The sequence below is a fragment of the Ambystoma mexicanum genome, chromosome 11 (genome assembly GCF_040938575.1).
Source record: "Ambystoma mexicanum isolate Mex_15411 chromosome 11, UKY_AmexF1_1, whole genome shotgun sequence".
In the NCBI taxonomy this organism is placed as follows: domain Eukaryota; kingdom Metazoa; phylum Chordata; class Amphibia; order Caudata; family Ambystomatidae; genus Ambystoma; species Ambystoma mexicanum.
Window position 1 is genome coordinate 993,889,285 of NC_090934.1, and position 27,253 is coordinate 993,916,537.

Below are 27,253 nucleotides of genomic sequence, written 5' to 3' on the forward strand. Positions count from 1 at the left end.
GACCTGCTCTCCAACCTTGACTAACATTCCTTCTGTCCTCATCCTACCTCAATCTCGTCTGCCTTGGACACGGTCAACCAAGCCATCTGCTCAACAGTCTCCGTGATAACCTCGGTATCACCGATCAGGCCCTGGCCTGGCTGACCTCTTTCCTCTCTGATCGACCCGCCCAGGTCCAACTTGGGTCCTTCCTTTCCACTATCTCACTGTCTACCTGTGGTGTTCCCAAGGGGTCTAACCACTCTCCCTGGTTGTTCAACCAATACCTGGCACCCCTTAACCACCGTATTGCCGCTCTGCTCCAACTTTGTGCTATGCAGATGACTCTGCTCATTTTCAGGCTTCACTGCCACCTCTTCTCCTTCCCTCATCTCGGACTATCTGCTATCCAGGAATGGCGTGCCGCCAATGATCTCTGCCTTAATGCCAGTAAGACGGAGATTATCCTCATCGGCACACCTGCACCCTCCTTTCCCGTCACACTGGCCAGCCTCCCTTGGCCCTCTGCCTGATCCCACCTGTGAGGCTAAGAACCCCAGGGTCATCTTCGACTCCTCACTCCTTTTCTCCTCACACCCGACATCATAAGTCAAACTACCAACTGCACCTCCTCAGAGGTATTCTTCCTTTCCTCTCCTTCCCCCAGAAGAACAAGTTACTTACCCCTGGTAACGTTCATTCGACTGAATGTTCCTCCCATGTATTCCTCATCTTTGACATATGTTGTCCAGCTGCTTGGAAACAGAGGGCGCTGTGCGTCGAGTTGATGTCCCTCAAAGGCCTCAGTCGAGGGCGACGTCATCAAAGGCATATATAGCACACAGCACCCGTTGGCCTCAGTTCTGTTTTTCCCTCTTCTTGCAGCAGAGATACCTGTAAAATACGGGCGTGACCGTACTCAGCCCAGATGGAACGGAAGCTGTAATAGCACAGGAAATTCTACTGTCGGGTAAAATGGGAGGGCGATGAGGAATACGTGGGAGGAACAAGTCGAAAGAACGTTACCATTGTGTCCTCCCATGTATTCCTCATCTTTGACAGACTCCCAAAAAAGTGTTAGGTTTGGGGGAGGGAGTAGAATTGGAATGTATACATTTTTATGGATAGAGTGACGGACTGCCTTGCCGAAAGAATGATCCTGGCCAAGGGAATATTCCAGGGAATAATGTTTAGCGAACGTGTGTATGGAAGATCATGTTGCCGCGTCCAATTGGTACACCCGTCTGAAGAGCCGTAGATTTAGACTTGGCCTTGGTGGAATTAGCTCTTAAACCTTCAGGAGGGCCTTTTCCCGCGAGCCTGTAACATTCTGATATTGTCAGAATTATCCATCTAGACTAGGTCTGTTTAGAAACAGCCTGACCTAGTTTGTGTCTTGTATATCCGATGAAGAATTGGTCATCAATTTGCATACTTCGACATTATGGAGATGTAAAAGCTTAACGCTCTCCGAGGGTCTAACCTATGAAGTCTTTCCTCTTCCTTACCAGGATGAGGGAGGATAGAAGAAAAGTAGAACAATTTCCTGACTCAAATGAAAGTCCAAAATGATTTAGGGCAAAAAGGAGGGTTTGACCCTTAAAACAACCCGGTCCTTGTGGAAGATGGTAAAGGGTGACTTGGAAGAAAGTGCCTGCAACTTGCCAACTCTACGGGCTGATGTCAGCTACCAATAGGATTGTGTTGAAGGTTAATAACCTTACCGGACATGTGTGCAGAGGTTCAAATTGAGCACACATCAGAAATTTTAAAACCAGATTAAGGTTCCAAAGCGGAACCTGGAAAGGAGGAGGGACACATTAGTGAGCCCTTTCAGGAATTGAGTCAACAGTGGAACTTTGAAATAGGAACTTTCCTCGGACGAGCGCTTAAAAATGGACAGCGCCCCCAAGCAGCTATTATTGGTACCAATCTGGAGGCACAGATTAGCCAAGGATAGAAGGATAGAACATCCGGAGATGTACATAGAAAAGTATCAACATTCTTTTCCTTGCACCAGTTGCAAAACCTATTCCAACGGCACAGACTTTGTTGCTAGCCTTCTGGCCAAAAGCAATACCTGCATTTCATCATCCAGGAGGTGCCAATCCTTATATCTCAGGGTATCCAGTCATTCCATCGAATGACAATCCATCAACACCAAACCATCACATTTTTTCCATCGAAATACCATTCCATAGAATGGCCATTTCGTTGAATAAAATTAGATGGATCCATCGAAATGTAATGTTATGATTAGGGGTTGGATTAGGGTTGGGGCTAGAGTTAGATTAAGGGTTACATTAGATTTGGGGCTAGTGTTAGATTAAGGGTTACGTTAGGGTTCGGGTTTGGGTTTACATTAGGGTTATGGTTAGGTTTGGGGCTATGGTTAGATTAAGGGTTACATTAGGGTAAGAGTTTTGGGGGGAACCCCCCCAATATACAGAAATACTTAAGCGTTACAAGGAGCTGGCCAGTGCTGAAATTTCAGCACTGAATAGTGCCGCGTAATGTTTTAAAAGTTACAACAAAAAAAAGCATGGAAATGCTACTTTAACTTGTAACAGTGCATTTCCATTGAAACCAGTCCATGTATATTGATGGACTGGTTTCAATGGAATTGCACTTTTAAATGTAAAGTAAAGGTTGTCGATGCTTTGGTATGCAATGGTTTGCATTAGATTGTTTTGCATGTCGACCCTTTTTTTCCGAGAGACAGTCCTCTTTATGGAAGACGCATCGGAGGACAGATGGAAATGTCCAGAAGGTCCGGGTACCACGTCCTCCTGGCCCAATCCAGGGCAATTAGGATCATGCGTTTCGCCGAACCTGCTCAAGCTCCTTATTACATAAGGAATGACGGGGACTAGAGGAAAAGTGTACAGGATTGGAAATTCCCAGTCCACTACAAATGTGTCTCCTAGAGCTCCTCTTGGAGGAAATTCCTTGGAATAATATCTTTTGCACTTCCGGTTGACCTTGGTCATGAACAGATCTACTTAAGGGGTTTGCCAAAAGGTGAAGACCTCTAGAAGGACTACCTGAGCTAGTACCCACTCGTGGGAGACTGCTCTGCCTGCTCAGGGCGTCTGTCGCTGTGTTCTCTTCCCCGGCTAAGTGAACTGATAGGGAAATTCCTTCAAGAATTGCCCAGTACCAGAGCTGCATTGCCTCTCTGCACATTGGTAGTGACCCTACGCCTCCCCTCTCTTGTTGAGGTACTGTATGGCCACCATGTTAGTCATTATCGGGACATTCTTTCCCCGGACCGAGGGCAGGAAGACCTTCAGCGCTAGTCTGATTGCCCTCAGCTCCAACAGATTGATATGTAGTTTCGACTCCGATAGAGACCAACGACTGCCGATTGTCAGATTGTTGGTGTGGGCTCCCCACCAGTGAGTGAGGCATCTGTCAATACTGTAATCTCCAGCCAGGGTTGCCAAAAAGGTTCGCCCTTCAGAATATTTTCCTCGCAGGCCCACCACAGAAGATCCTGTGAGATCCTTGTTGGAATCTGAAGTCAGTTTGACATCTTTCCTGAGAATTGGGACCATTGCATTCTTGGAGCCCAATAGAGGGATCTCATTCTCAGGCAGGTCTCTGGCACCAGAAAAATGCAGGATGCCATGAGGCTGAGCAACCTCAGAAGAAGAATGTCTTGAGCCCTCACCTCGGGTGGCAAGCTCTTTACCAAGAATGTATGTAGCACAGCCCCGATGTACTGGAGCTTTTGGGTAGGCGCCATATGGCGACGTTGAGATGATCCTAGGCTATTTCGGGAGAGTGCCCCCTGATCAGACAATTGTCCAGATAGGCGTAGACGTGAATCCCCTCTCCTGAGAGTCGCTGCCACTACCTCCATCAGTTTGGTGAAAACCTTCAGGGTGGACGTCAGCCCGAATGGCAGAACTCGAAATTGATAATGAGAACCGACAACTGCGAACCTCAGGTATTTTCTGTGCTTGAGATGAATTGGCACATGAAAATAAGCATCCTGGAGGTCCAATGACACCAACCAATCCTGCAATTGAAGGGCCTGAATGATCTGAGAAAGTGGCATTTTGAACTTGTCCTTCCTAAGGAACTTTTTCAAGTGTCTCAAGTCCAAGATGGGTCTCGGTCCTCCATCCTTTTTGGGGATCAAAAAATATGGCGACTACCATCCCTTGTTCCTTTCTGCTACAGGCCTTGGTTCTAGAGCACCTTTCTCTAGCAGGGTTATAATTTCCTGCACAAGGAGCGGATCCGGAATCCTCAAAGAGCGGTTCCCCGGTGGATTGCTCTGAGGTCTTATAAAAGTAAGGCAGTAAACGTGGGCTACAGTTTCCAAAGCCCAAGCATCCGAAGTAATTTCTCACAATTCTTCCAGATGCTGAGATAGTCTGCCCCCCACTCGTGAACTGTGACTGAAGATCTCAGAATGGTTTTGCAGTGACTGATGCAGAGGCCAATGGTAAGAGGCAGCTGCTTGAGCTGGCTTTGCACCTCTACCTCGTCCACGATGAGGAAATCTTCTCTGGCCATTCCTCTCGTCCTTCGAACTGAATAGTAGCGAAAAGATCTACCCCCTCCAAGGTTGCCCACTAGGACAAAATGCTTTGACTGCCACCTTTGAGGTCTGCAACTTCAAGGCTCTTGTCAGCCTTGTTGCCAAAAAGATGAGACTTGTCAAAAGGCATGTTGAGAAGCCTAGATTGCCCATCAGGTGCAAAACCCAACTTTCTCAATCACGCAAATCTGCGCATAATGGTGCTGGTAGCCATGGATCTGCTGATGCTATCCACAGAATCCAATCCTGATTGAAGGGGCTCGCACATGGCCTCTGCCGTCCCTTTCATCCCCCTAAAGAATGTGCTCTGTCGCCATGGAGATACAGTCCCAAAGAGTATATGAAAACTTTGTAAGGGCACAAGTGGAGTTGGCAGATTTCAGTGCAAAACTCCCTGCAGGAAATACCTTCCTCGCCCATCCATCTACACGCTTGTCGTCCCTATCAGGAGGGATGGTAGGGTATGCGGCTTGTTTAGAAGTAGCCATAGCTGCCTGCACCACCAGACTCTCCGGAGTGTGGTGTTTCGACAGGTATTCTGGGTCGCTACTGGAGGGGCGGTATTTACCAAGTTCTTGTCGACTGCTGGATTAGATTTCAGTCTCTCCCAATTCCTAGCCACCCTTTAAAGTGCCACATGAAAAGGCAAAATAGGATCAGTTTTTGGACCCTTGTCCAGAATGTCTGAGGTCGTCTTGGTCATAGGGCAATGGGGGCCTACTCAAAACTAGAGTATTCTACCACTTTCAACATGAACAGTCTATAAGATGAGTCTGCATGTTACCCTGCCTCTGGCTTTCCAAACAAGTTCTGGCGAGGCATCTACCCCACTTGCTGTTGGCAAGTTCTCATACAATTTCTGCATTCTGGATTCTTCAGAGATAAACCTCTGGTACGTTGGGTGTACAGTACTGCAAGCCAAATGGGGCTTTATCATTCTCAGAATGCTCCTTTTCAAAAATTGAAGAGATTTGAAGAACTTTCTTCGGGAGGGGAGCATATTTTTTTTCTGGTTTTGTACTAACCGGCTTCGATGTCAAAGTCGTGGATTTTTTTTTTGGTTGCAGATTTGAGGAGCACTTGGTACCGACGGCATAGACAAGTGTGGCGCAGCCGGCGTGGAAGGCTTCGGCATCAATGTCAACAGCCTGGCGTCGAAGGCACCACCAGCGTTGAAGGTATCCACGACCTAGACATCTTATGTCTCATATGATCCTTTGATTTTTTCGGATTGAAGCCTCGAGGGCTCCCAATGCGGATCAGGCCTTTTACCAGGCTCGAGGTTTTTCGGGTGTGACCTTTCCTTTCTGGGTTCTTTTGAAGGCTCGGTAGGAGCATGGCTTTGTTTTTGGAAAATGTTTAACATTCCCGCCCTGAAGTCTTCCATTCAGCCAGGGTTGATTTCTTGGTAGGGCAAGCAATCATTTTGTGGGAAACGTCAGACGACCAAGTCGACATTCGGTGCCTTTTCTCCGAAGAAGGGTGGTGGGAACCACTCCTGGACCTAGATCGCTTCGCCTTCTTCCTCCGAGGAGAGTCTCTCGACTCGGTCGAAGGCTTAGCGGGTTGGGTAGGTGATTTTCTTTCCCCCCATAACTTAAGTTTGCCCTTCCGTTCCCTCAAGCTTTTCCCAGTCATGGTTTGGCACTTGGAACAGTTGGAGGTATCGGAGCCCTACACAAGGCACGACAAAGATACTGTGCGGGTCAGTGAGTGAAATTTTTGGCCCGCAACCCCGGCATTTATTGAAACTATATTTTGCTGTGGATGAAGACTACACTTATCAAGGTTTTAGTGACGAGACGAATTTCACTCGAAGCAATCGCGGGAAAACAGAACCGAGGCTAACCAGCTCTGCGCGTGCTATATATGCCTTTAATGACTTCAGACTCGACGCACAGCGGCCTCTGCCAGAATTCATTTTCCAAAGCAGCTGAAGCTGGACACCATTTGTCAAAGATGAGGAATACATGCGAGGACAATCCATACAAAGCTTACTGTCTTTTAGAGTTCTGGTTCCCTCCAGGCTGGACTACTTCAACAGCTGCTCTTCTAAATCTGCCTGCTTCTACTCTCCGCCCTATGCAAATCATCCAAAAAAGGACTGCGAGACATGTCCTTGTCCTCAAGCCCTGGGATCGTATCTCTTCAGCCCTGAAATCTCTTCATTGGCTCCCAGTGGCTGCAAGGGTTAAATTCAAGACTCTGCATTGTCCACAAGGCTTTCTGGGGCCAGAGTCCAAAACACAAATACCTTCCCACTCAAGCTCTTTGCTCCTCCACCTCCCTCAGGGTCAGTCGCTTCTCCAGGCAACAAGTTGGGAGTAGATCTCTTTCCTCGGCTGGGGCCTCCCTCTGGAACAGCCTCCCTGCTTCTGCCTTCGCTCTACCTCTCCCCTGATGTCTGATTCGGAACCGTGCACCAGACTACCCTCTGATTTCAGGCCCAGGTCCCTGCCCACCCAGTCACACACCCACACTGCCTCCTGACAACCCTTGCACTTGGGTCTAACCCTACAGTCCCCTTACCTGCACTTGTCAGACACCCCTTGCTGTGATGCCTTGCTCAGCACTTACCATTTGTCCCTTCTCCCTTGCACATTCTCAATGTCACGGGGCCTAGAAAGATAGTTTTGTCCTGCCTTGTTCCCCTCCCTTGCCTAGTCGCAACTCTGAAACACTTGTTTAGGAGCGCAATACAAATAAAATATATGACCCCAATTCCACACAAACTAGAAACTGTGCCGCTCACATCATGTCACTCTCCATCTTGCCTATATTGCCCAGTGTACTTGCAACATACTGTACTAACAATTGTAACCTTGTTGTACCCAATGTTCTACCCACGCCGATAACTGCTCAGAACCATCTGTATCTCTTGCACTATAAATGACTTATGGATGTCGACTGTAACCTTGCTGAAACTAAGCCTTCTTTTAACTAGCACCCAGACGGCCCCATGTTTGGCACACTTTAGAAATGCCAAAATAAAATAGGCAGTCTACACATAGGGTGAGTATTTGTATTTTATTTATCTTTTATTAAGCGCCTTAAGCCAACGCGCTGAAGATAAAAATGAGGCACGGTGCAATAACAGGTAGATCCAGGAAACAATCACTCAGGGATGTTGAAGCAGATGAGATTTTAACGAACTAAGAAAGAGAGTAGCCTGATGGAATGTAGAGAAAGTGGACGAGCATTCCAATGAAGGGGGGCAAGAAGTTCAAAAGATTGAAGCAAAGAAAAAAGTGAGCACAGGGGACTAAGGAGCCAGAAGTCTGAACTGAGAAAAGAACGAAGAGGGCGAGAGGGGGTATAAAAGGATACGAATTCAGCAAGATAGCTAGCAGAAAGAAGATGGAGAGATTTAAAGACAAGACTGAGAAAATTAAATTTGAGAGTGAAAGGGCAGCCAGCCAAGAGTTGCAAGGGAGGAAGAAATAGAATCCTGATAATTGAGAAAGCACAGTAGGCAAATTGAAGATTTGATGACTGATCTAAAGAGCAAGACAAGAATTGCAGAGTCCAAACAGAGCAGTAGAACAGTCGAGAAAGGACTCAAGGGGAGATTAGGAGTTGGATGCTTGAAAAAAGAGAAATGGGCAGGCCTTACGGATGTTGGGAAGATGAAAACGACAAGAGGTTACAGAAATGGGATGAGAAAAGGAGAGATTTAAGTCAAAGTAAAGACCAAGATTACGAGCCGTAGATGAGAATGGTAGCTTAGAGGGAGAAAAGGATATGAAAGAAGGTGGGAGATGGGGAGGAAGATTTAGCAGGAACGAACAGTACTTCAGTCTTCAAAGCATTAACAGTAAGAAAGTGGGAAGACATCCAAGATTTAACAGCAACTAAGCAAGCCAAGAGTGATTAATTTCAGGAGAAAAGGGTAGGAAGTGGAGTGTTGTCAGCGTAGAAGTGATGGGATAAGCCAAAGGAGGAAATAATGGCTGCAAGATGTGATGTGTCCCATGAAAAGAGAAAGGGGCCCAAGACAGGCCCTTGAGTTACCCCATAGGCAAGCTTGAGAGACCTAGAGGACTGGGCTGTCCAGGAGACAAAACGTTCGATTAGACAGATCAGAGTTACACCAAGAGAGAACAGACCCAGTAAGACCGGAAAAGGAAAGTGACGCCAGAAGTAAAGAGTGATCCACAGTGTCACAAGCAGCAGATAGATCTAGAATAAGAAAAGATAAATGCTTAGAATAGCAGGCTGAGAGAAGAGAATTTAGTAGAGAGGCAAAAGCAGTTTCTTTAGAATGTAAGGGACGAAAGCCAGATTGAAAAATCGGGGAAGAAGAGAAGAATCGGAAACAAATGAGGACATTTGGGAATAAACAAGGGGTTCTAATAGTTTAGCAAGGTAAGAAAGAAGAGATGGGACGAAAGTTTGAAACAATCGAAGGATCAGCAGTGGGTTTCTTTAGGATGGAAATAATAGATGTGCGTTTAAAAGATGTAGGAAAAAGAGTTAGAAAGACAAATGTTAAAAAAGGAAGCAAGATGGGGTATGAGAAGAGGATAGACCTTAGGAATTAATGCAGAAGGAATCTTATCAGTGGGAGAAGCAGTGGGTGGGCTTTAGCTAGTAAAAGAAGATCAGTATTAGAGACTGGAGCAAAATGAGCAAGGAAAGCATGAGGAATGGACATGGGAGGAAAGAACACGTCGGATGAGAGGCCTCGATGTCACGACAAAGCGAAAGAACTTTAGAAGAGAAGTGAGCAAAATCAGAAGCAGATGAGGAATTGAGAGAATGATTTAGCGTAGGAGAAAAGTCGTGCAAGGGTTTGAAGAAATGCCAAAGGTGAGTGATGGAGTATGCAAAAGATCAGAATAATAGAGACGCTTTGCGGAAAAAATAGATATGTATCATAAAGGGCATGATAAGAAAAGTAGGAAGAATTGAGGCGTTGATTTAGACTTCGGCCAGTGCCTTTCAAGATGGCGAAGCAAACGACGTATAGAATGAAGATGAGGAGATCGCCAGGGTTGGGATGGTTTGGGGGTGGGGTGAAAGGAGGACAGAGGATAGAGTTGGTCTAGAGAAAAAGAAAGAAGAGGAAATGACAGAAGCAGCCTCATCAGCATTGCGGGCAGAGAAGGAAAGATGAGGGGGAGGAGGGGAGGAGAGCAGAGATACAAGTGATGTTGAAGAGTGTGGGGTTAAAGTTATAGACCACGGCGAAAAAATGTGGACGAGTAAGGGAACTGGGAGAGGTTGGGGGAAGTAGTGATACGAGAGGCAGTGGCAGTTGAGATGAAAATTAGATCAAGAGAAGAGCCAGATATGTGAGATGAGGGTGTCGCAAGAGGGAGTCACGTACTGAGAGAAAGGTAATGGTAGAGTGGATTGAGGATAAATGAAGGTTAAAGTCAACTAATAGTATGATGGGGGTAAGAGTCTGCCTTGATGAGCCAATTCCTAATATGGCAGGATGTTTTTAACATACTCCCTTTCACAGGGTAATATCGCCAGACATTACTTTAGGGAAAATCTGAGGTGCAAAACTGAAGCTTAAGCAGTGATCCACCAGGAACTCCTTTGCATGATGCAGAACCATCATCCCCTTTAGCCGGGTCTGTGGCTCTGTGGACTAATGCATCCACTACATGGGCCTGTGTTTGGCCTATTGATCACAGGTTTAAATCCCGGCAGGTCCACTCAGCCCATCAGCCTTCCGAGGTCGATAAAATGAATACCATCAAGTTGGTTAACAAACATCTGTTATTAGCACCAAGATACCCCTTTGGGGGTGAACGTGCGCATCACAAATATGCCTGCTATTTAAGATTACTCCTGTCCTTTTAAGTTTAGTTTGGTTAACCTAGGTGAAGTAAACCTCCAAACAGTTTTCCTGCAAAAGTTCTCAGTGGTTGTGGAAAACATCCAGCCATCAAAATACTAGCCAGATCGTTACTTAATGATAATGCACAGTAGCAAATAAAATTATAAAAACAGTGTCTTTACCTCAAAACCTTTAATTTCCAAAGAAGCCAAATTAAAATAACACAGAGCCAGTTCCCCATTTTAAAAGGCAAGCTTTGCCGAAGTGACCAACTTAAAATGTTTTCCTTATGGCTAGAATGTGCAACAAGCCAAGAATCATCCACTGAGTTCCCCTATACATTTTTCAAAAGACCAAGAATAAAATACCCACCTCCATGCTATTTTGCTCCATGTCCATCAACTGGAACAGATTGAGCCTCCTGACCCAGCAACTCCAGATATTCAAAAGAGCGCCTCATTTGGGGGAACAAAGGGGTGGGGGAGAATGGGAGTAGTTTGTCAAAGAATGTAGACAAGTCTTCAGGTGGGAAGATCGGCACATTAAGTGACTGCTGTAAGAAATGTGCGCCAAACAATAAAACAGTCCAATCTGATCCTCAAGACTCCACGTTGCCAGAGTCAAGAACATGACAGAAGGCTGATCTGAACCGACAAAATAAACATGTTAAGAAGACAGTCATATAGTACCTGCTGCTATACAACGATTCACTCCCAGGACCTGTAACAGAGGGGCAGAAAGGCATGGGTGAACAAGCTAATCAGCAGTGGGACTCTCTAAAGCAGCAATCTGACAAGGTAGCAAAATGTCAGGATTGCATTTGCAGTCAACACAAGAAAAGACCTGCTAAATGTTGAGACCGTCTCTAAAGGTCAATGAACTTGTCACTTGGTAACCCAACGGTCATTCGGGAATTTAGATGATTACACAAGCGCACTTTGCATAATGTTAAATCTCAAAGGCCAATAGTACGAAAGGGCTGCAGCTTAAAAAAAAAAATAAAAAAAAAATAATTATATACTGGCATAGATCGAGATTCTTTACTCTCGAAACTTGGAGTCATTAGGTCTTTGTGTCAGAAGCCTGTCTGGGAGAGCTCTCCAAATTTTCCTCTAAGAATACCTAAGGCTTTAGCTTGGAAGTCAATTAGAAGTGAGTAAGTTTGTTCAGCACAAGCAAAGGGAAATGTAGCAAATGAGACATGGGCCTCTGTAAACAAGAGCATGCTCACCCTGTCATTAAAACTGAAGCAATATTCACAGGGAACGCTTACCAAAACAGTAATGAAAAAGAGAAAATATACTTCAAGTAGCTAGTGTCAACAGGAGACAAAAAGCATTCAACACCTTAAGCTAAAAACCTACTCACAAAAAGCAATAAACGTGAGGACTTTAAAGAGGGGAATTGCACTTTTTACAGATCATAAAACCTAACATTCAGAGAGACACAAAGTAAACCAAGTGAAGTAAATACGAGTAGGGATATCAAGCTAAAACAGCCTACTCTGAGGTAAAAGCTCTTTAAAACATTATGTCTTCCACTGAAGCATGGAAAACTAAATTAACACGAGAGGTTTGTGAGGGAGGGGCAGAATATCAGTGGAGGGCATCTTTCTACACTCAATAATAGGGTTTATGGCATTTCTATGTTACCATTCTGGACAATGGGATATGGAATATGCAATGTATGAAAGCAAAGAACAAATTACTTACCCCAGGTAATGTTCTCACGACTGGATTTTGCTCCCACGTATTCCTCATCTTTGATCTACTCCGATTTCCTGCTCACAGCTCAGAAACTTTCAGCAGCAGAGGGCACTGTGCGCCATCGTCAGCTTAGTGTCCCTCAAAACCCTCCATCCGTCTTGAGTAGGACATCAGCGTCAGTATGAATAGCATGCACTGCGCCCGCTGCCCAAGTTAAGGTTTTTCCTCTCACCACCACAGCAGTCTTGAAGATAAGTGTAAATCACAGAAATGATAGATGGTTAGGATTAGAGGGGCGATGAGGAATACATTGGAGTAAACATCCAGTCATAAGAACATTACCAGGGGCAAGTAATTTATTCTTTGAATAAATTGTATCCTCCCACGTATTCCTCATCTTTGACAGACTCCCATAGCAGTGCCTTGCGCCAGGTGGGAAAGGGAGAATTTATTTCAGATTCACGCGGTGTAACAGCCTTTCCAAATCTGGCTTTGTGGCCCTATAGGGAATCCAAGCAATAATGCTTTGTGAAGGTATGCAAAGAAGCCCAGGTGGCAGCATTGCAGATATATTGCACCGGCAGCCCACTCCAAAGGGCAGAGGGATGTGGATATTCCTCTTGATGTACGCACCCTCAGGAATTTCTCTCAGCCAGATTGCAGCATCTGGAAATGCACAGGATTATCCAGCAAGATTGTCTGTTTGTGACCGCATGTCCCATCCTATGATCTGAATAGCCAACAAATGATCTTTGACAAATTTAGAGAGTCTATTAATATAAAAATGTAACACTGTGATGGGGCCCAGTCTGTGGAGTCTTATAGCCTCCTTAGGCCAAGGAAGGGGAAGAAAGCAGGCAAAACTATCTTTTGCGCCAAAAGGAATTCTGACACCACCTAGAAACGAGGGGTGGACACTCAAAAAGTTGGTCTTTAATCAAAGACTTAAATGATGGTTTTAATGACAGCTTGAAGCTCGCCAACTTTCCGAGCAGAGGTAATAGCTGTCAAAAATAGTTTAAGGAAAGCATCTTAGAACAACAGGAATGCAAAGGTTCAAATGGCGCGCCCATCAGGAAATGACTATCCCAGACTGGCACAATAAAGGGAGTCCGCGGGGAAAAGATTAGTCAATCCCTTCAAAAATGGTATGGCAATAGGGACCTTTAAGTAGAAACCCTGTTCCGGCAAGCACTTAAAAATACAGTGCAGCCAGATAACCCTTGGCCGTAGATATCTGCAGTCCCTGATGGGTTAGATGCAAAAGAAAAGAACAGTGATGGTGTATCACAAGTTAATGGGTCAATTCCTTCATCTCTACACCAGGTGCAAAACCTGCTCCAACTGCAGTGGTATAGAGCTTTTGTCGCTGGCCTTCTGGCAGAAAGCAACACCTCCATGACATCTTGCGGAAGGTCCCAATTCTTGTACCTTAACCGCTCAGAATCCAGGCGTGAAGGTTGAGGGTCCCGATTTCTGGGTGAATGTGACCCCCTTCTAGCGAGAGCAAATTCTCTTTGGGGGAAGACTGATTGGAGGCCAGATGGACATTCCTAGAAGTTCTGGATGCCATGTCCTGTCCCAATCCGGGACAGTCAGAATCAGATCTCCCAAACTTTCTCAGCCTCCTGAGAACATGAGGAATGACTGGCGAAAACTCACGAGTGGAAAATCCCAACCCACCACTAACATCTCCCAGAGCTAGTCTCGATGGAAATTCCCTGCAGCAGAACAAGTCACACTTCCTTTTGAGAAAGGAATGCAAGCAGAACCACATGAGGGGTTCCCCAAAAATCTCTTGAAGGACTTTGAGCCAGTTCCCACTCGTGGGTGACTGCTTTGTCTGCTCAGAGCATCTGCTGATGTGTGATCTTCGTCCGGCTAGATGCACGGCTGAGTGATTCCTTCTTCCAGTGCCCAAAACCAGAGCTGCATTGCCTCTCTGCACAGTGGCAGTGACCCAACACCACCTCTCGAGGTAATGCATTGTCACTGTGTTGTATGTCATTATCAAGACGTCCTTCGCCCGAACAGAGGGCAAAAAGGCCATCAGCGCCAATCTGATCACCCTCTGCTCCGGTTGATGTGCAGTTTGGACTCCGACAAATGTCCTCTGATCGTCAGATCATGGTTATGCCCTCCCAGACCACAAAACCAGAGAGGGAGGTGTCCGTAACCACTAATCTCTGGCCATAGTAACCAAAAAGGTTTCCCTTTCAACAAGTTCTCCTTGCAGGCCCACCACAGGAGATTCTGCGCAACCCGGCACAGGATCTGAATCAGATCCATCATTATGCCAGAAATCTGCAACTATTGCGATCAGAGGACCTACTGAAGGGATCTCATCCTCAGATGGGCCTCTGGCAACAGAGAACTGCAGCATGCCATGAGATCCAGGAACCTGAGAAAATCAAAGGGCAGAAGATGTTGGGCACTCTGAAATTTGTTTACCATCTGAGATAAGAGCCCTTACGTCGAGTGGCAAAGCTTTCCCAGAGGAAGAGTCCAGGACTCCCCAAATCAATTGCAGCTTTTTGGAAGGTGTAATGTGGAACTTTAGAGGGAAAGCCCAGTTTGTGAAGGGAGTAGTAGGTGCTGTCAAGATGTTCGAGTCTGGTCTGGTGAGCGGACTCTGATCGGTCAATCGTCCACCACCGCCATCAACTTGGTGAAAACCCTTGGGCGGAGGTGAGCCCGAAGGCAGTACTCGAAACTGGAGAACTGCCAATAGTGAATCTCGGGTGCTTATGATGTATTGGCATATGGAAATAAGCATCCTGAAGATCCAATGCCACCATCCAATCTTGAAGCTTTCCAGGCCTGGAGGATCTGCGAGAGAGAATGACCCATCTTGAAATTGTCCTTCCTGAAGGACTTGTTTAAGCATCTCAAGTCCAAGATGAGTTGCAACCCTCTGTCCTTTTTTGGGATCCGAAAGTACGGGCAGCACCAGCCTTCATTTCCTTCTGCTGCAGGTATTGTCTAAATTGCACCTTTCTCCAACAGGGCTAGAGCCTCCTGTAAGAGGAGCGGATCTGGTTCAAGGACTGACCTCTCTGGGGGGGGGATAGAGGTCTTTTAAAAAAAAGGGTGGCAGTACCCATGGGCAACTGTCTGTAGAGCCCAGGCATCGGAAGTAACACCTTGCCACTCTTCCAAATGCTGGGTAAATCTGTCCCCTACCACAGTCTCGAAGGTCTTCAAGAGGGTTTTGTAGCCATGGAGGTTGCGGATGGCAAAGATGCAGAGGGTGTCACAGCACCTCTGCCTCCATGTCCCCAGGAGTCCCAAAGTGGTCTCCTTTGTCCCCCTCTGAGAAACCTTGATTCCCGTTCTTCCGAAAAAAATAAAAATGAAATGACAGACCCCTCCAACCTTGAGAGTAAGCGGCAGATCTGTCCTACTGGGCTGCCAAATTGCAGCACTGAGATTTAGCAGCCGCCTTAGAGGTCTGCAGCTTCTTTAGGCTTTCCTCAGCCTTGAATCGAAAATGTAAATCCTTGAAGGGCATGTCCTAAAGCCTGACCTGCACATCAGTTGCAAAGGCAGACTTTCTCAGCCAGGCAAAACGTCTGAGAACAGTACTGGCAGCCACGGAGCAACTCACGCAGTCCGCTATGTCCAAATACTATTGTAATGACTGACGCATGGCATCCTTCCCATCTTGTATGATGTTCAGAAAGCCGTCTCTCTGCCCCCTCTGGGACATGTGCCACCAGAGCAACTACTTCCCACAAGGTATAAGTGAACTTGGCCAAGGAACAGATGGCGTGAAGACTCTTCCCAAGAGTGTCCAGCCTTTTATCGTCTCAGTCTGGTGGAATTGTAGGGTATGTGGCCCCCTTGGGAGTAGAGGTGGCCGCCTGCACCACCAACCTTTGCAGGCTTGGGTGTTTAGAGAGAAACTCCGGATCAATGGAGGAAAGCCTAGATCATTTTTCTTAAGTCCTTATTCACTGCAGGAGTCACTGCAGGAGTCTGGTTTTCTCCAATTTTCCAGGACTCTATTCTTAAGAGCTGTATGGAATGGGAGTATGGGATCCTTAGGTGGTCCTATATCCAGTATGTCAGTTAAGTCTTCCTGCTCTAACTCCACAACAGCTCTAGCCCAGCGCAAATCTGACTTTAGACCTCACTGATCTGTAGGATGCAGCCGCATGCCCAGATCCACTGAAGTGGTATTTGGCTCACCCGACGGAAGTGTTTAGTCTACTAGCATCTTTAAGTGCGTCTACCAGGTCCCTCATTCTAGATTCCTCAGAGATTAGCTCTTCTGGGACACCAGGAGTGCCATAATCTAGACCAAATCCAAACACACGACTCTCCTTGAAGAGTGACGAGACCTCAACCTGGTACACTTAGCATGTTTGCTGCATTTCTTGGATCAGTGAGAACATTTTTTTTCGAGCTCTCGTCTAACGATTTAACCTTTGACAAGAGTGGTTGAAGCAGATTTGGGGAAGACTTACCTAGGACGAGTTTCCCTTCCTCTCTTAGAAGGCTTTTACAGTCATCAATTGGCATTACCCACATTCATTGACGTTGTGACCCGTTCCCAAGCACCAAAGACATACTCGATGCAGATCTGTTATAGACATCTTAGAACTGCAATCGGCACATCTTTTGAATCCTGTTTTCGAGGTAGACTGACATAGCCGACAAATTCGAAGTGCGTGGTAAAGAATGAATGCCAAGCCGAGTGAACCATTTTGAGGCAGCTGTGCAGAAACAAGGAACTGAGGCAATGGGCGCAGTGCATGGAGTTCATACAGACGCTGACGTCATACTATAGATGGACGGAGGTCGTCGAGGGACATGAAGTTGAAGATGATGCAGAGTACTCTGCTGTGAAAGGATTCCGAGCTGCAGGCAGGATATCAGTACATGAAAGATTAGGAATATGTGGGAGGACAATCCATTCAAAAGGTTCATACTACTGATTTCCACAATCATTGTGGAATGACCATTCACAAATTGGTATGCTGGATATGCTATAAGGTGACAGTACATCGAATTCTCAACAGTGTGAGAAAATCCCAAACTTAGTACTGTAGATTCCCACGATCAGGTCTTTTGCATATCAGGTCATTCTGTAAGACAGTGCCCCAAGACAGGTCTTCTGCTCCCTGCACTATCATGCAGTGGGGAACTGCTGCCTCATTTCATCTGCTCGCCTCCAGGCCATCCTGACAAAGGCACCAGGGAGCAAATGATCTTCTCTCCACTTACGCTATGAAATGCATTCCTTGGATGTTTCCCACTTCCCTCCCGGAGTACAACATTTGGAAGAATTCATCCAAGAGTTGAAAACCTTTCACTTACCAGCAGCACTCTCTAACTTGAAATCTGTCTGACGCTTCCTCTTCCCCCTTCTCATAATGTCTTCCTGGGAAGTGTTGCCTGCGGCTACCTCACTCTCTATCCTCGTATCACAAATCAGCCCTGTCTGAGTGTGCCTGGAAGGGTCGGAAATATCTGAAATATCCAATGAGAAACCCTTGCCATTACTAGTCTACTTGCCAACATGTCCATTGACGTCACACCCATTATCTGATCCTTCCAACATGCACTGCACACCTTCCAGCATCCATCCCACTCAGCTGTACCTCGTGAGGTACTCAAGCAGGTTCCACCTCACACGCTGCACACCCTTTCCAAAAGGTTCAAACACGCAGCAAAGTTCTTTGAACGTTGTAAGGAATTAATTGGGGAAGTAAACCAGTTTGCATGTCAAAGTGAAAAACAGGAGGGTGAAGGGGATTGGGAAGTAAGGTCAAAGGGATTAGCACCATGACAAACAAGGCTGTCTAGTGGCAAGTGAAACATACAGCAAATGTTATTTGTGTAGGACTTTGCATACTTTAAGACATGTCTAGAATTTAACAGTTCAGCTAAAGGCTAGACATGCGTCTAGAGTAGGCAGTCTCTTACAAATACATTCCTTGACCAGAAAAAAAGTAAACGCATATGGTGTAGACAACTAAGTAGCTGTGCCCTCAAACCCACAGGTGCCCAACCTCTAAATGCACAGTCCTTTTGCTCTATCCAGTCCCAGTGGTGGGGTTTATGGCAGGACATTCAGATTGAGCGAAGACCAAGGAGTATTGGCACAAGTCTCAAAACGCTACCTTTTACTTACTAGCCTGCCCAGTCCCCTTCCTGCTAAATCCTGGCAAGATTTAAAATCATAAGTCTGCCCTTTGAAAAGGTGGGGAGGGGGCGGGGGAAATGAGGGCCTACATACCAAATGGAGGAAGGGTCTGAACCAACATGGAAAGTAGACATTCAGGAAAAATTGAGAGATTTGCTCTCAGAACCATAAAGCCTTTAAATAGCATTGGGCCTCATTACAAGTTTGGCGGTAGCCTTGCCGGTAAAACTGGCAGGCTGCCGCCAAACTTGCAATATTTTCCGATGCCTGCCAATGGGCAATTACTGGGGTATTCCGGACCCAGTAATTGGCCATTCGCGGGCGCCAGAAAAAAGATGCTCCCCATTCTGCCCCATAGAGCTGAATGGGGAGGTCAGATGCACAGGCACCGTTTATAATGGTGTCTGTGCATCCGACATGCGGTGCTCACGTGTGCCTTTCTGCCCGCTATGTCCGACCAGGCAGGCAGAAAGGCACCTGCGAGCACAACTCATAGTTTGTCAGTCCGGGAACTACAGTACCGGCAAGCTTACCGGTACCGTAGTTCCCGGACCAACAAACTTATGAGGCCCATTGTAATGTTCAGACAAGGAAAACCAACTTGATCTGAATTAAATGACATGCCTTTATTGAGGCCATGCAGGAAGCTCGTTAAGTGAAACACCTGTAGGCTCCACATGAAACTTTTAAAAGGCATCAATTAAAAGCAGATACTTTACAACAGAATCTGATATCTTTGGGTCTTTAAGGCTCTCATATATAGCAAGCGCATTTGGATTTAAGACAGTTTCCTCAATTTTATAGAATATTGTAGTCTACGGGCAGGGGGGGATGAAACAGGATCATCGATAATATCAGAAGACTGAACAGGGAAGTCATCAGGGTCAGTCCCTGGATCTTTCACAAATGTGTCCTTATTCCTCCACCTGAAGGGTTTCCCTCATTTGTGGGTGCAGCCATCTCTTGCAGTTTTCTGTGGTATAATCTCCTCAAACATGCTTTTTCTTAAATGGATGCTTGACAAAAAACTTCATCAATGACCCTCATGATTTGTTCAAATCCGTCCCTTGTATAGGAAGTGAAAGATCTGATCCTCACTTTGAGGGGGCTTTTTCTGTTTTAAAGGCTCAGTAATGGTAGTGGAAGACACTGTGTGAATGGACTTTTGAACTTTAACAACTGCTTCCAAAATAGTTAATGTCTGTGCTGGAGTCTTGTTTTGTAGTCAGTGTAGCTATTTTCAGCTATTTTTGTTGACTGCAAATGTTTGAAACCGTGGGTCGAGTGAGAACCACCTGGGGTCGAGCATTTTAATATTGGAAAGTTTGACGTTAGTGTCGGATTAGAAGTTGAATTTTTTTATTTGTGTTTGCACTTGCTCCTGGTGTTGGACGCCGATCCCTGTATGAATGTTTTAGATGTTTGGCTTTGCCGCCAGAGGAAACCGCCTACCCTTTGGAGCCGAGGATAGGTTCACAGGAATCTAAAGGTTTCTCATCGATGTCTCCTGGTGTTGCTAACAAAACCGGGGTTGTCTGCCCACCTTCCTCGATGACTGCAGGGTTAGGCGGATAACTCAGCCTGTGTCGCATAAGCCACCCAGCGTTTAGACTACTGATCTTTAGGCGAAATGGTTTGCTGTGTCCTGCAGGTTATGTTTGCAGGACACGGTAACCTTTATCTGCATGGAGCGTGCACGGTCAGTGCATATTCATCTACTGAGCGGCTACTATTTGCTTAAATATAATGTCAACCAAAGCACTGCATTTTCTTGCGCTTTGGTTGCCTATTTAAATAAAACAAATATCTTGGTGCGTAGGTCCCTGCTTTCTGACCGCAGCCAACCATGCACATCTAAGTGTCCTGTGCCAAAACATGGTGTACCAATCCACAAGCTTCAAATAAATAGTTTGTGGCTCCACGTTGGGCTCTTGGAGGTTTAAAGCCATGGAACTTTGCAAATACATTTAAAGTTAGTGGTATATGTAATGTGGTATTTGTTTAGCGCCTGCTGCCATTTGTATGGCAGCAGAATTGCTGTGGGGATGCCTTTGGAAGCCCGTAGACGGAGGTTGTGAATTGATGAAAGGATTTATAAAATGTGCGTGTGAATATTCAGCGAGAAAACGGTAGGTAGGGAGTGGCTAGGTCCCCAACAGCAGCCCATAATTATCAGGTAAGAGGACAGGTGCCTAGAGTCAAAATTAAACTTCTAAATTACAGTCCTGTATGAAATGTCCGTCTAACTATTGGTTATTTTTGTATAACTATTCTAGTTATTAGAGGGTCTGTTCTAATCAATCAGACTTATATTTTAGTGGCCTCTGGGGCTTGGTTGCTACTAGATTAACCCTTTTCCCCTCCCATTAGGAGCTATATTAATTTATATTTTTTAAATTTGTCTCATTTATTCTGCTATGTACAAAAGGTGGGGGAAATCCCAGATTGGTTTGGTGTGGCATTTTAGGTCCAGAATAGAACTCTGAATGCATTATACTGTCAAGTGTTCCCTTTTCTTCCCACTCCCTAAAGTCTATACATATAGTGCCTAACACTAGGCTTACCTTTAGCAGTAGGAGTGGTTAGGTTCTTTAATGAGCATTACTGTTTATATACATACTCTGTTCTACAATGCATTATGGCGAATCCAAAGTAGTTCGATTGTCCAGAAACGGTGTGTAAGATTATGTATACAAGGGTATGGTACTCTTGGGGGTAACAATTGGTAATAGCTGTACTTCGTGGTCAGCCTTTCTCCCTCGCATTTCCGTCAGTGGTATGCTCTACCTTTTGTTTGAACAGTTTCCAAATCTCCAATAATCAAAAACTATCAGAATGAGCACCTACTAAAGCATCCAGTGACCGCCTTCCAACTCCTTTCGAAAAGCAACAATTCACAAGCCCAAATCAAAGTTGCAACAGCAGGATAACCCCAAATTGTCCAAACATCTATGAAAGCCATAACAACCTAGGTATACACCATCTTCCAAGCACTCCAATTAAAATCAACACAATTATGTATTGTGCCACATGCTTTTCAATGAATCAGTGTACTCTTCAACCTGGATAGGTCAATGGCTTGGACACCACAGCCACATATGCCAAAATATAAATACAACTGTCACCATTGGACTAACAGAAGTTGCGAGATACCATAGGACACCACACCTCTCAAACACGCTGGTGACCACCTACTTTACCCTTCTCATAACGGTTGCGATATAAAAAGGCCTAATCTGAGATTTAGGCAAGTCTTGACATTTTGTCTTCCCCGTCACCAAGGTTTACCTACCCATTTACCCAGGGAGTCGTGCCTGGGGCGTCAAGGTGAGGTAATTGCATGTGTCCCTAGGACTCTAGGATCAGGGGCCAAAAAGTAACCTACAGGAGATTTCTTGGAGCAGGTCACTTGGTTTTTGTCTTCTTCTGTAGTTCACTTGGAATTTATACACTAATCTCCAAATGGCTGCGGCAGCAGTCTGCATCATTCGAAAAAACAATACCAAGGTTTGTTCACTGTAGCCCTCATTAAAATTGTTTCAAACATCCAGTCAGATCCACAGCGAGAATGTGTTTGCCTGGCAAGTACGATTGGGAAAGGTTTACTTTTCACAGCTTTCCCTCAGTTTATTTCAATGGAGTACAAAAAGCATCTGTATTATCAATTGCCACTTGCAATTCTGGCTGTGGGAGGTCCCTTTTAGCCTCATTCGCATCTTCTGGGGGCAAAGGTATGTCCCTATGGCTGCCATTGTAGGGATAGATCTCATTTACCTTTTTTCCTTTTAGTCACTTCAGTGGAGTACTACAATGCCACACTATTTTTTACCTTGTTCTGTGCACATCATAGGTCAAATGTCAGACTGGTGGCAGTAGAACGCTTGTTACACTTTCAGGTGACCTACCCCGCATCATTTATTTTTTTCACTTTTATTTTTAATTTCAGCATAGCATGACCTTGTAGTTACAGTTAATCAGCAAAAAAAATGTACTATGAGGTACAAGATACATAAACAGCATTCTACTTTCTCATTATCCCATCTAAAGTGCTCATGCTTTCCCAACCCTTCATCATTGACCAAGTAGTCTCTTAACTTGCCCCAAATGTCCTTGGGTTTAGTATAGTAGGGCAGACCCAGTATATACTGTTCCTCACAGACATGTATCCATGTCAACTCTTTGAGCCATTCACTGAAAAAGTGTCCATTACAGGATTTCCATTTCTTTAGTATACATCTTTTTGCAACCACACATCCGATGAGCTCTTAGTTTTTTTGTCCACTGCCCCTTGCCACATACCAAACAGATAATGGAGACAGCGGTATTAGTCTTCCTATCATGCATACGATGCAGCGTATAGCGATTCGCAAAAATGTCACAGCCACACAACTATATAACATTTGTAATATATCAGCATCCATTGTTCTACATCTCAGACAGTGCCTGTCACAGTCTAGGTATATTTTTTGGAGTCTGAGGGGCGTATAGTGTAACATATCAACCGATTTCTCTCCACAGGAAAAGTCTTCCTTGGCTCCCTGTGGAGACTCGTATTCAGTTTAAGGCCTTGACATTAGTGCATAAATGGGCCAGCCCCTAGTTACCTTAAAGAAACTTAATATCTGTACTCAAACTAGGTTTACCAGATCCTGGCAAGGAATCTGCATTTCAGTCCACTAGGAGTAAGAGCTAGAGGGCTGGGCGGGTCCTTTGTTTCGCAGGTTGTTCCTTTTCGTGCTGAAACAGATCTCCTGAAGTTTCGAAAGGGAGTACAAACTGTTTTTGGTTGAACCCTCTCTGGTGTCGTTCATTCTTAATTCGGTCATCTGCTCCCTTTTCTTTCTGTGCCCTGATGCCTGCGGCTACGGCACACTACAAGTCTAAATAACAATATGTGCTATTTTGTATTGAATCAACTTTAAACTCATATTCATAGACACTTCTGTGGTACATACACATTGCTGACCATTGCCCATCTGTCACTGTCATTTAACTCTGCATTCCATTTTCCCTGTGAGCGGTCCAAATCTCTGGGGGAAGATCCCAGGATCTCCCTATACAAGGTAGACAACACATGGCGGCATGGGGCAGGCCACAGTTCAGATTTACGGTAAGAGGGTCTGGAGTCCTAGTTGTTGCCCACTGAATCCAGGAGTACGAGACAAGGCATAGGAGAGCTGAAGGTCTGCTGCAGAGGAACAAGAATCACCAAAGCCCCTGAACCTTATGTGGCAAGCGAAGAGATTCAATGGGTGCCGTACGGCCCCAAACTGGTGGGCTAGCTAGCTTATGTCCTGTACGCCTGGCCTGCCATCACAGGGAAACTTTCATAGAGCATCCCATAGTCCAACCATTCACTGAAAGGGCATCATCTCTGCACCAAACACTCTTGCATTGAGGGTATGACACTGTAGATCATTTTGTTGTGGGACAGTAACCCGGTTGCTTGGAAAAGCTGTTCTGAACCAAGAAGAGGGGCCTGCAGGGTGCCAGAGTTATGGAACTGGCCAGATCAAAACCCGCCTGACCATCACCCCGCCAAACCACTGCACCTGCAGCACCCTGGGGATCATTCCTTGTAGTGGGAGTCAGTTTATTCTTCTGCCCATACCCGACCATTAAAATTATTATAATGGGTGTGGAGTTTGTTTCCATTTGGGAACTCCATTTTTATTTATTATGTGTTTTGACGAATTAAAAAAGTTACAAGTTGCTTTAGGCAAATTGTGCTTTGGGGCCACTTTTGGACTTCCATAACCCCTAGTGATACAAACCTGTGATCTAATTTCGCTAGAACATCTATGCTTTGAACCACCTAGTGAGGGAAGCAATTCTTATCCAACCTCTTTACTCCCCCCGCAACTGATACAGTATTGCTCGTGTCAGACAGTTGTATAAGCCTCACTGCTCAGCATGTGCGACCCCGGTTAGATCCCAAAAGCGTGAAATGCCTTGCAGATTCACCAAGGACACTTCTCAAAACTCCACACCAGTGTTGGTTCTGAAATTCCCTCCCAACACTTGACATATGGTCATGGCCTCCCCCGAGACTGAATTAGGAGTTCAGAGTATAGATTACGAGATATGGACAGATGTATGCATTATCTGGAATTCACTTCTAAATCCACATCAACAGTTTCCAGGGAAGAAGCCTTGGACAGCCTTATGTGGCAACAGTCCCATATTGGGTGGCATCCAAGTAGTGTTGCAATTTACTCAACTAAAGGCTCCTGTAAACCCAAATTTGAAATATTGTTTGAGTCGCAACTGAAAATAAAACAAACAAACAAAAAAATTGGGGTTAAACAAGGAAATATTCAAATGTATTCACAATATACAACTGATGGAACAGCATCTTCAATGGATACAGAGACATGCCTCTTTGAGTACACCATGCACATAGGTCTTAAGCGATCATGGACAACAGTGGGGTACAGGTCCCTGCCCCAAAACCCCTATTTGTTCAGTGCATCTCTTCTGTGTTGCAGGTCGTAATGTGGACCAAAATGTGAGCAATCTGTCCAGATAGACTTCTGTGCCAATTCCACAGAACAATTCCAGCACATTGATGTCTGTATGGACCAATGTCCACCATCACAGTTTGAGATTATTTCGTTGGGATGGTAACCCCAGGGTCAAAGTGCCTACCACCTCTTTAGTGAGCCAACCACCCTTGGATTCTCAACTGGATAGGTCATTCTGGTCTTGGTCTTCTTTTCAATGTGGTCTAAAGTATAGATTACATAATTCCACTAGAAAAGAGGACTAAAATTCCTCTTGTGAGATTGCATTGCTATTCCTTAGACCAAACCAGGCCCTATTGTTTTTGTTGGTAGCAAATATAAATGTTGTGGTTGCCAGCTAACAGCACTTTCTGCAGCCAATTGTTTTGCTCGATTTACATTTTAACAGCCAGTTTTCTAGATAGGGATACACATACTGCATTTCTGCATAGATAAGAAGCCACTAGTTCAAGTCATTTTGTAAATGCCTCAGAAATATATTTAAATAAAGTATGCCAAACAGGAGTCCCTTAAATTTTCAATGTTGAACACAACAGAAACATAGGCATGTTCATTGCCTTGGGTGTATTGAATTATTAAATTAGGCATCTTTGAGAGTTACCATTATGTAATTTCTCCACTGCATTAATGTTCTGACGATGTAGAGTTGCCTTCTTAAACTTGGGGTTTTACCCATCTGTTTAGCATCCTTTAATCGAGATTGGGAAATGGCGTTTGTCGATAAGGAACTATAGCACGGAACAATGACTCTCTCCCTCCTAACGGGGTGCTGTGGTCTGGGAGTATCCCAATTGTTAGTTTAAGTTTGCCTGACTCGAGGTTTATGTGCATCAACATGGGAGTTTTACCCTTTTGAACATGGCTGACACGGTTGATTATATAGTGCACGTCACACCCCAGTGACATTTACACTCCGGCAACAGAGCAGGGGTTTCCTTAGCAACGGCTGAGTAGACATTAAGCAGGGATCTTGAGCCACTATCATTTTTACCACAGCGCAGCAATTCAATGTACAGTGCTGGAAACTAGCTGAACCCAGCACGCGACGGTATGAGCCTTCTAATTTTGTTGATGTTACCACGATTATCTCTCGATTCCAGCATGACTGGTACCTGATGATAGGAGCTTCTTTACAGATTAAAGACACACCCGGCCATTATAGGCCAGGCGTGCTCTTAATATACTAAGTCAAGTAGGTCAGAAATACTTCTACAATTAATTTCCAAGTGCCCACCACGAATTAGACCAGCACGAAGTAACGAGTGATAACCGATGAGCGTAAAGCCTCGGGCATACGATACCAACCAATAGCCACAAGTCCTGCTTTTCACAAGTTCTTGCAGCTTACTATAACATGTCTCAGTCCTTTGAAGATGCTTGAAACCGATATACCATGAACAGTCTTTAGCATGCACGCTAAGCATCTGCATGCACACAGCAGTTTCACTTAATATAATAACATACACAGTACCATTGGACAATTGTTGCTAAGAGGTTTTCCTTCATGTGTTCTTTATATGTTTTTGTCATTGTATGTCTTGTGGCCACATTTACATAATGACGCTCTGACTATGGATGTATTGAATTTTACTATGGATTCTTAGGATAATATCAAAAACATGGCTATCCCATCACTTTTATTGTGATTTATTTACTGGAATTGCTGGTTGATTTGATCCATTTGTGACTCCCTATGGTTATCTGATTAACTTGTTTTCCCGGTGTATGGGATTGGGTGTTATCACTATCAATTCGATGACACTCATGTGTCATAATGAACTTTGATTTGACGTATTGACTTCTGTTATTAATGATCAGAGGACTGTATTCTGCCCCGAAGGACTTTGGCTAGTCCAAAATGCATCAGAGATTGATACATCTGCACTCACTTTATAATTAACAAAAGCTATCTTCTGGCGATCAAGAGTCTAAAGAATTTCTTTTTCAAACCAACACCATTAAGCCTGTATGAGATGGGGCAATACAATTGTACTATGGTTTCTACTAAACCACATAATGGATGTTTGGAAGTGCAGCCCCTTTCGAGGATGCTTTTGGGCTTGGATCTTCTACATGCTGTGCAATTAGATTCATTGTTATACTGTGGTAGGCACTGGTGTCACACTGAACTTTCTTGAAATTCTGATTAAATGAAAAACAAAACCTTAAAATGTCTGGTTTAAGAGTCCAAAACTGTAAAATGTTAAGACCTTTACAATGCCAAAATAAAAATCGAATGCAACACCTCACCAAGTGTCACATTTTGTCTTAGTCTTTTGCAATCGTATCTTTGTTGGAATATCCAGTCTCCATTTGGAGTCTAAATCAGAAGGAAACTCCTTTCACGTTTCTGGTTCTTTCTGACCACATCAGATGGCAGAAAAAAGGTGACAAGGATGTCGAACTCAAGACATTAAGATGGTAGGCTCATGGACATCATAATCAGTGAGCCACTTATTTACTAATTTTTGCAGTTAGCATGAAGATATACGTTTTAACACTTCATGTCAAGCTCTACTGGCCTATGAAAATGCAGATTTAAAACAGTCA

General features: G+C 44.9%; 1 protein-coding gene across 4 annotated transcripts in view; it reads right to left on the reverse strand.

The window, feature by feature from the left end:
* ZFAND6 (zinc finger AN1-type containing 6) overlaps positions 1–27,253 on the reverse strand; it is a 610,641-nt gene that overhangs the window by 277,099 nt on the left and 306,289 nt on the right. For 2 of the 4 annotated variants that reach the window (XM_069624177.1, XM_069624176.1), the window contains exon 5: positions 17,351–17,503. The exons of the other annotated variants lie outside the window; for them this stretch is intronic. In XM_069624177.1, coding sequence (XP_069480278.1) covers positions 17,351–17,503 — 153 coding nt within the window. The remainder of the gene's footprint in view (positions 1–17,350; positions 17,504–27,253) is intronic. 4 annotated transcript variants of the gene reach the window in all.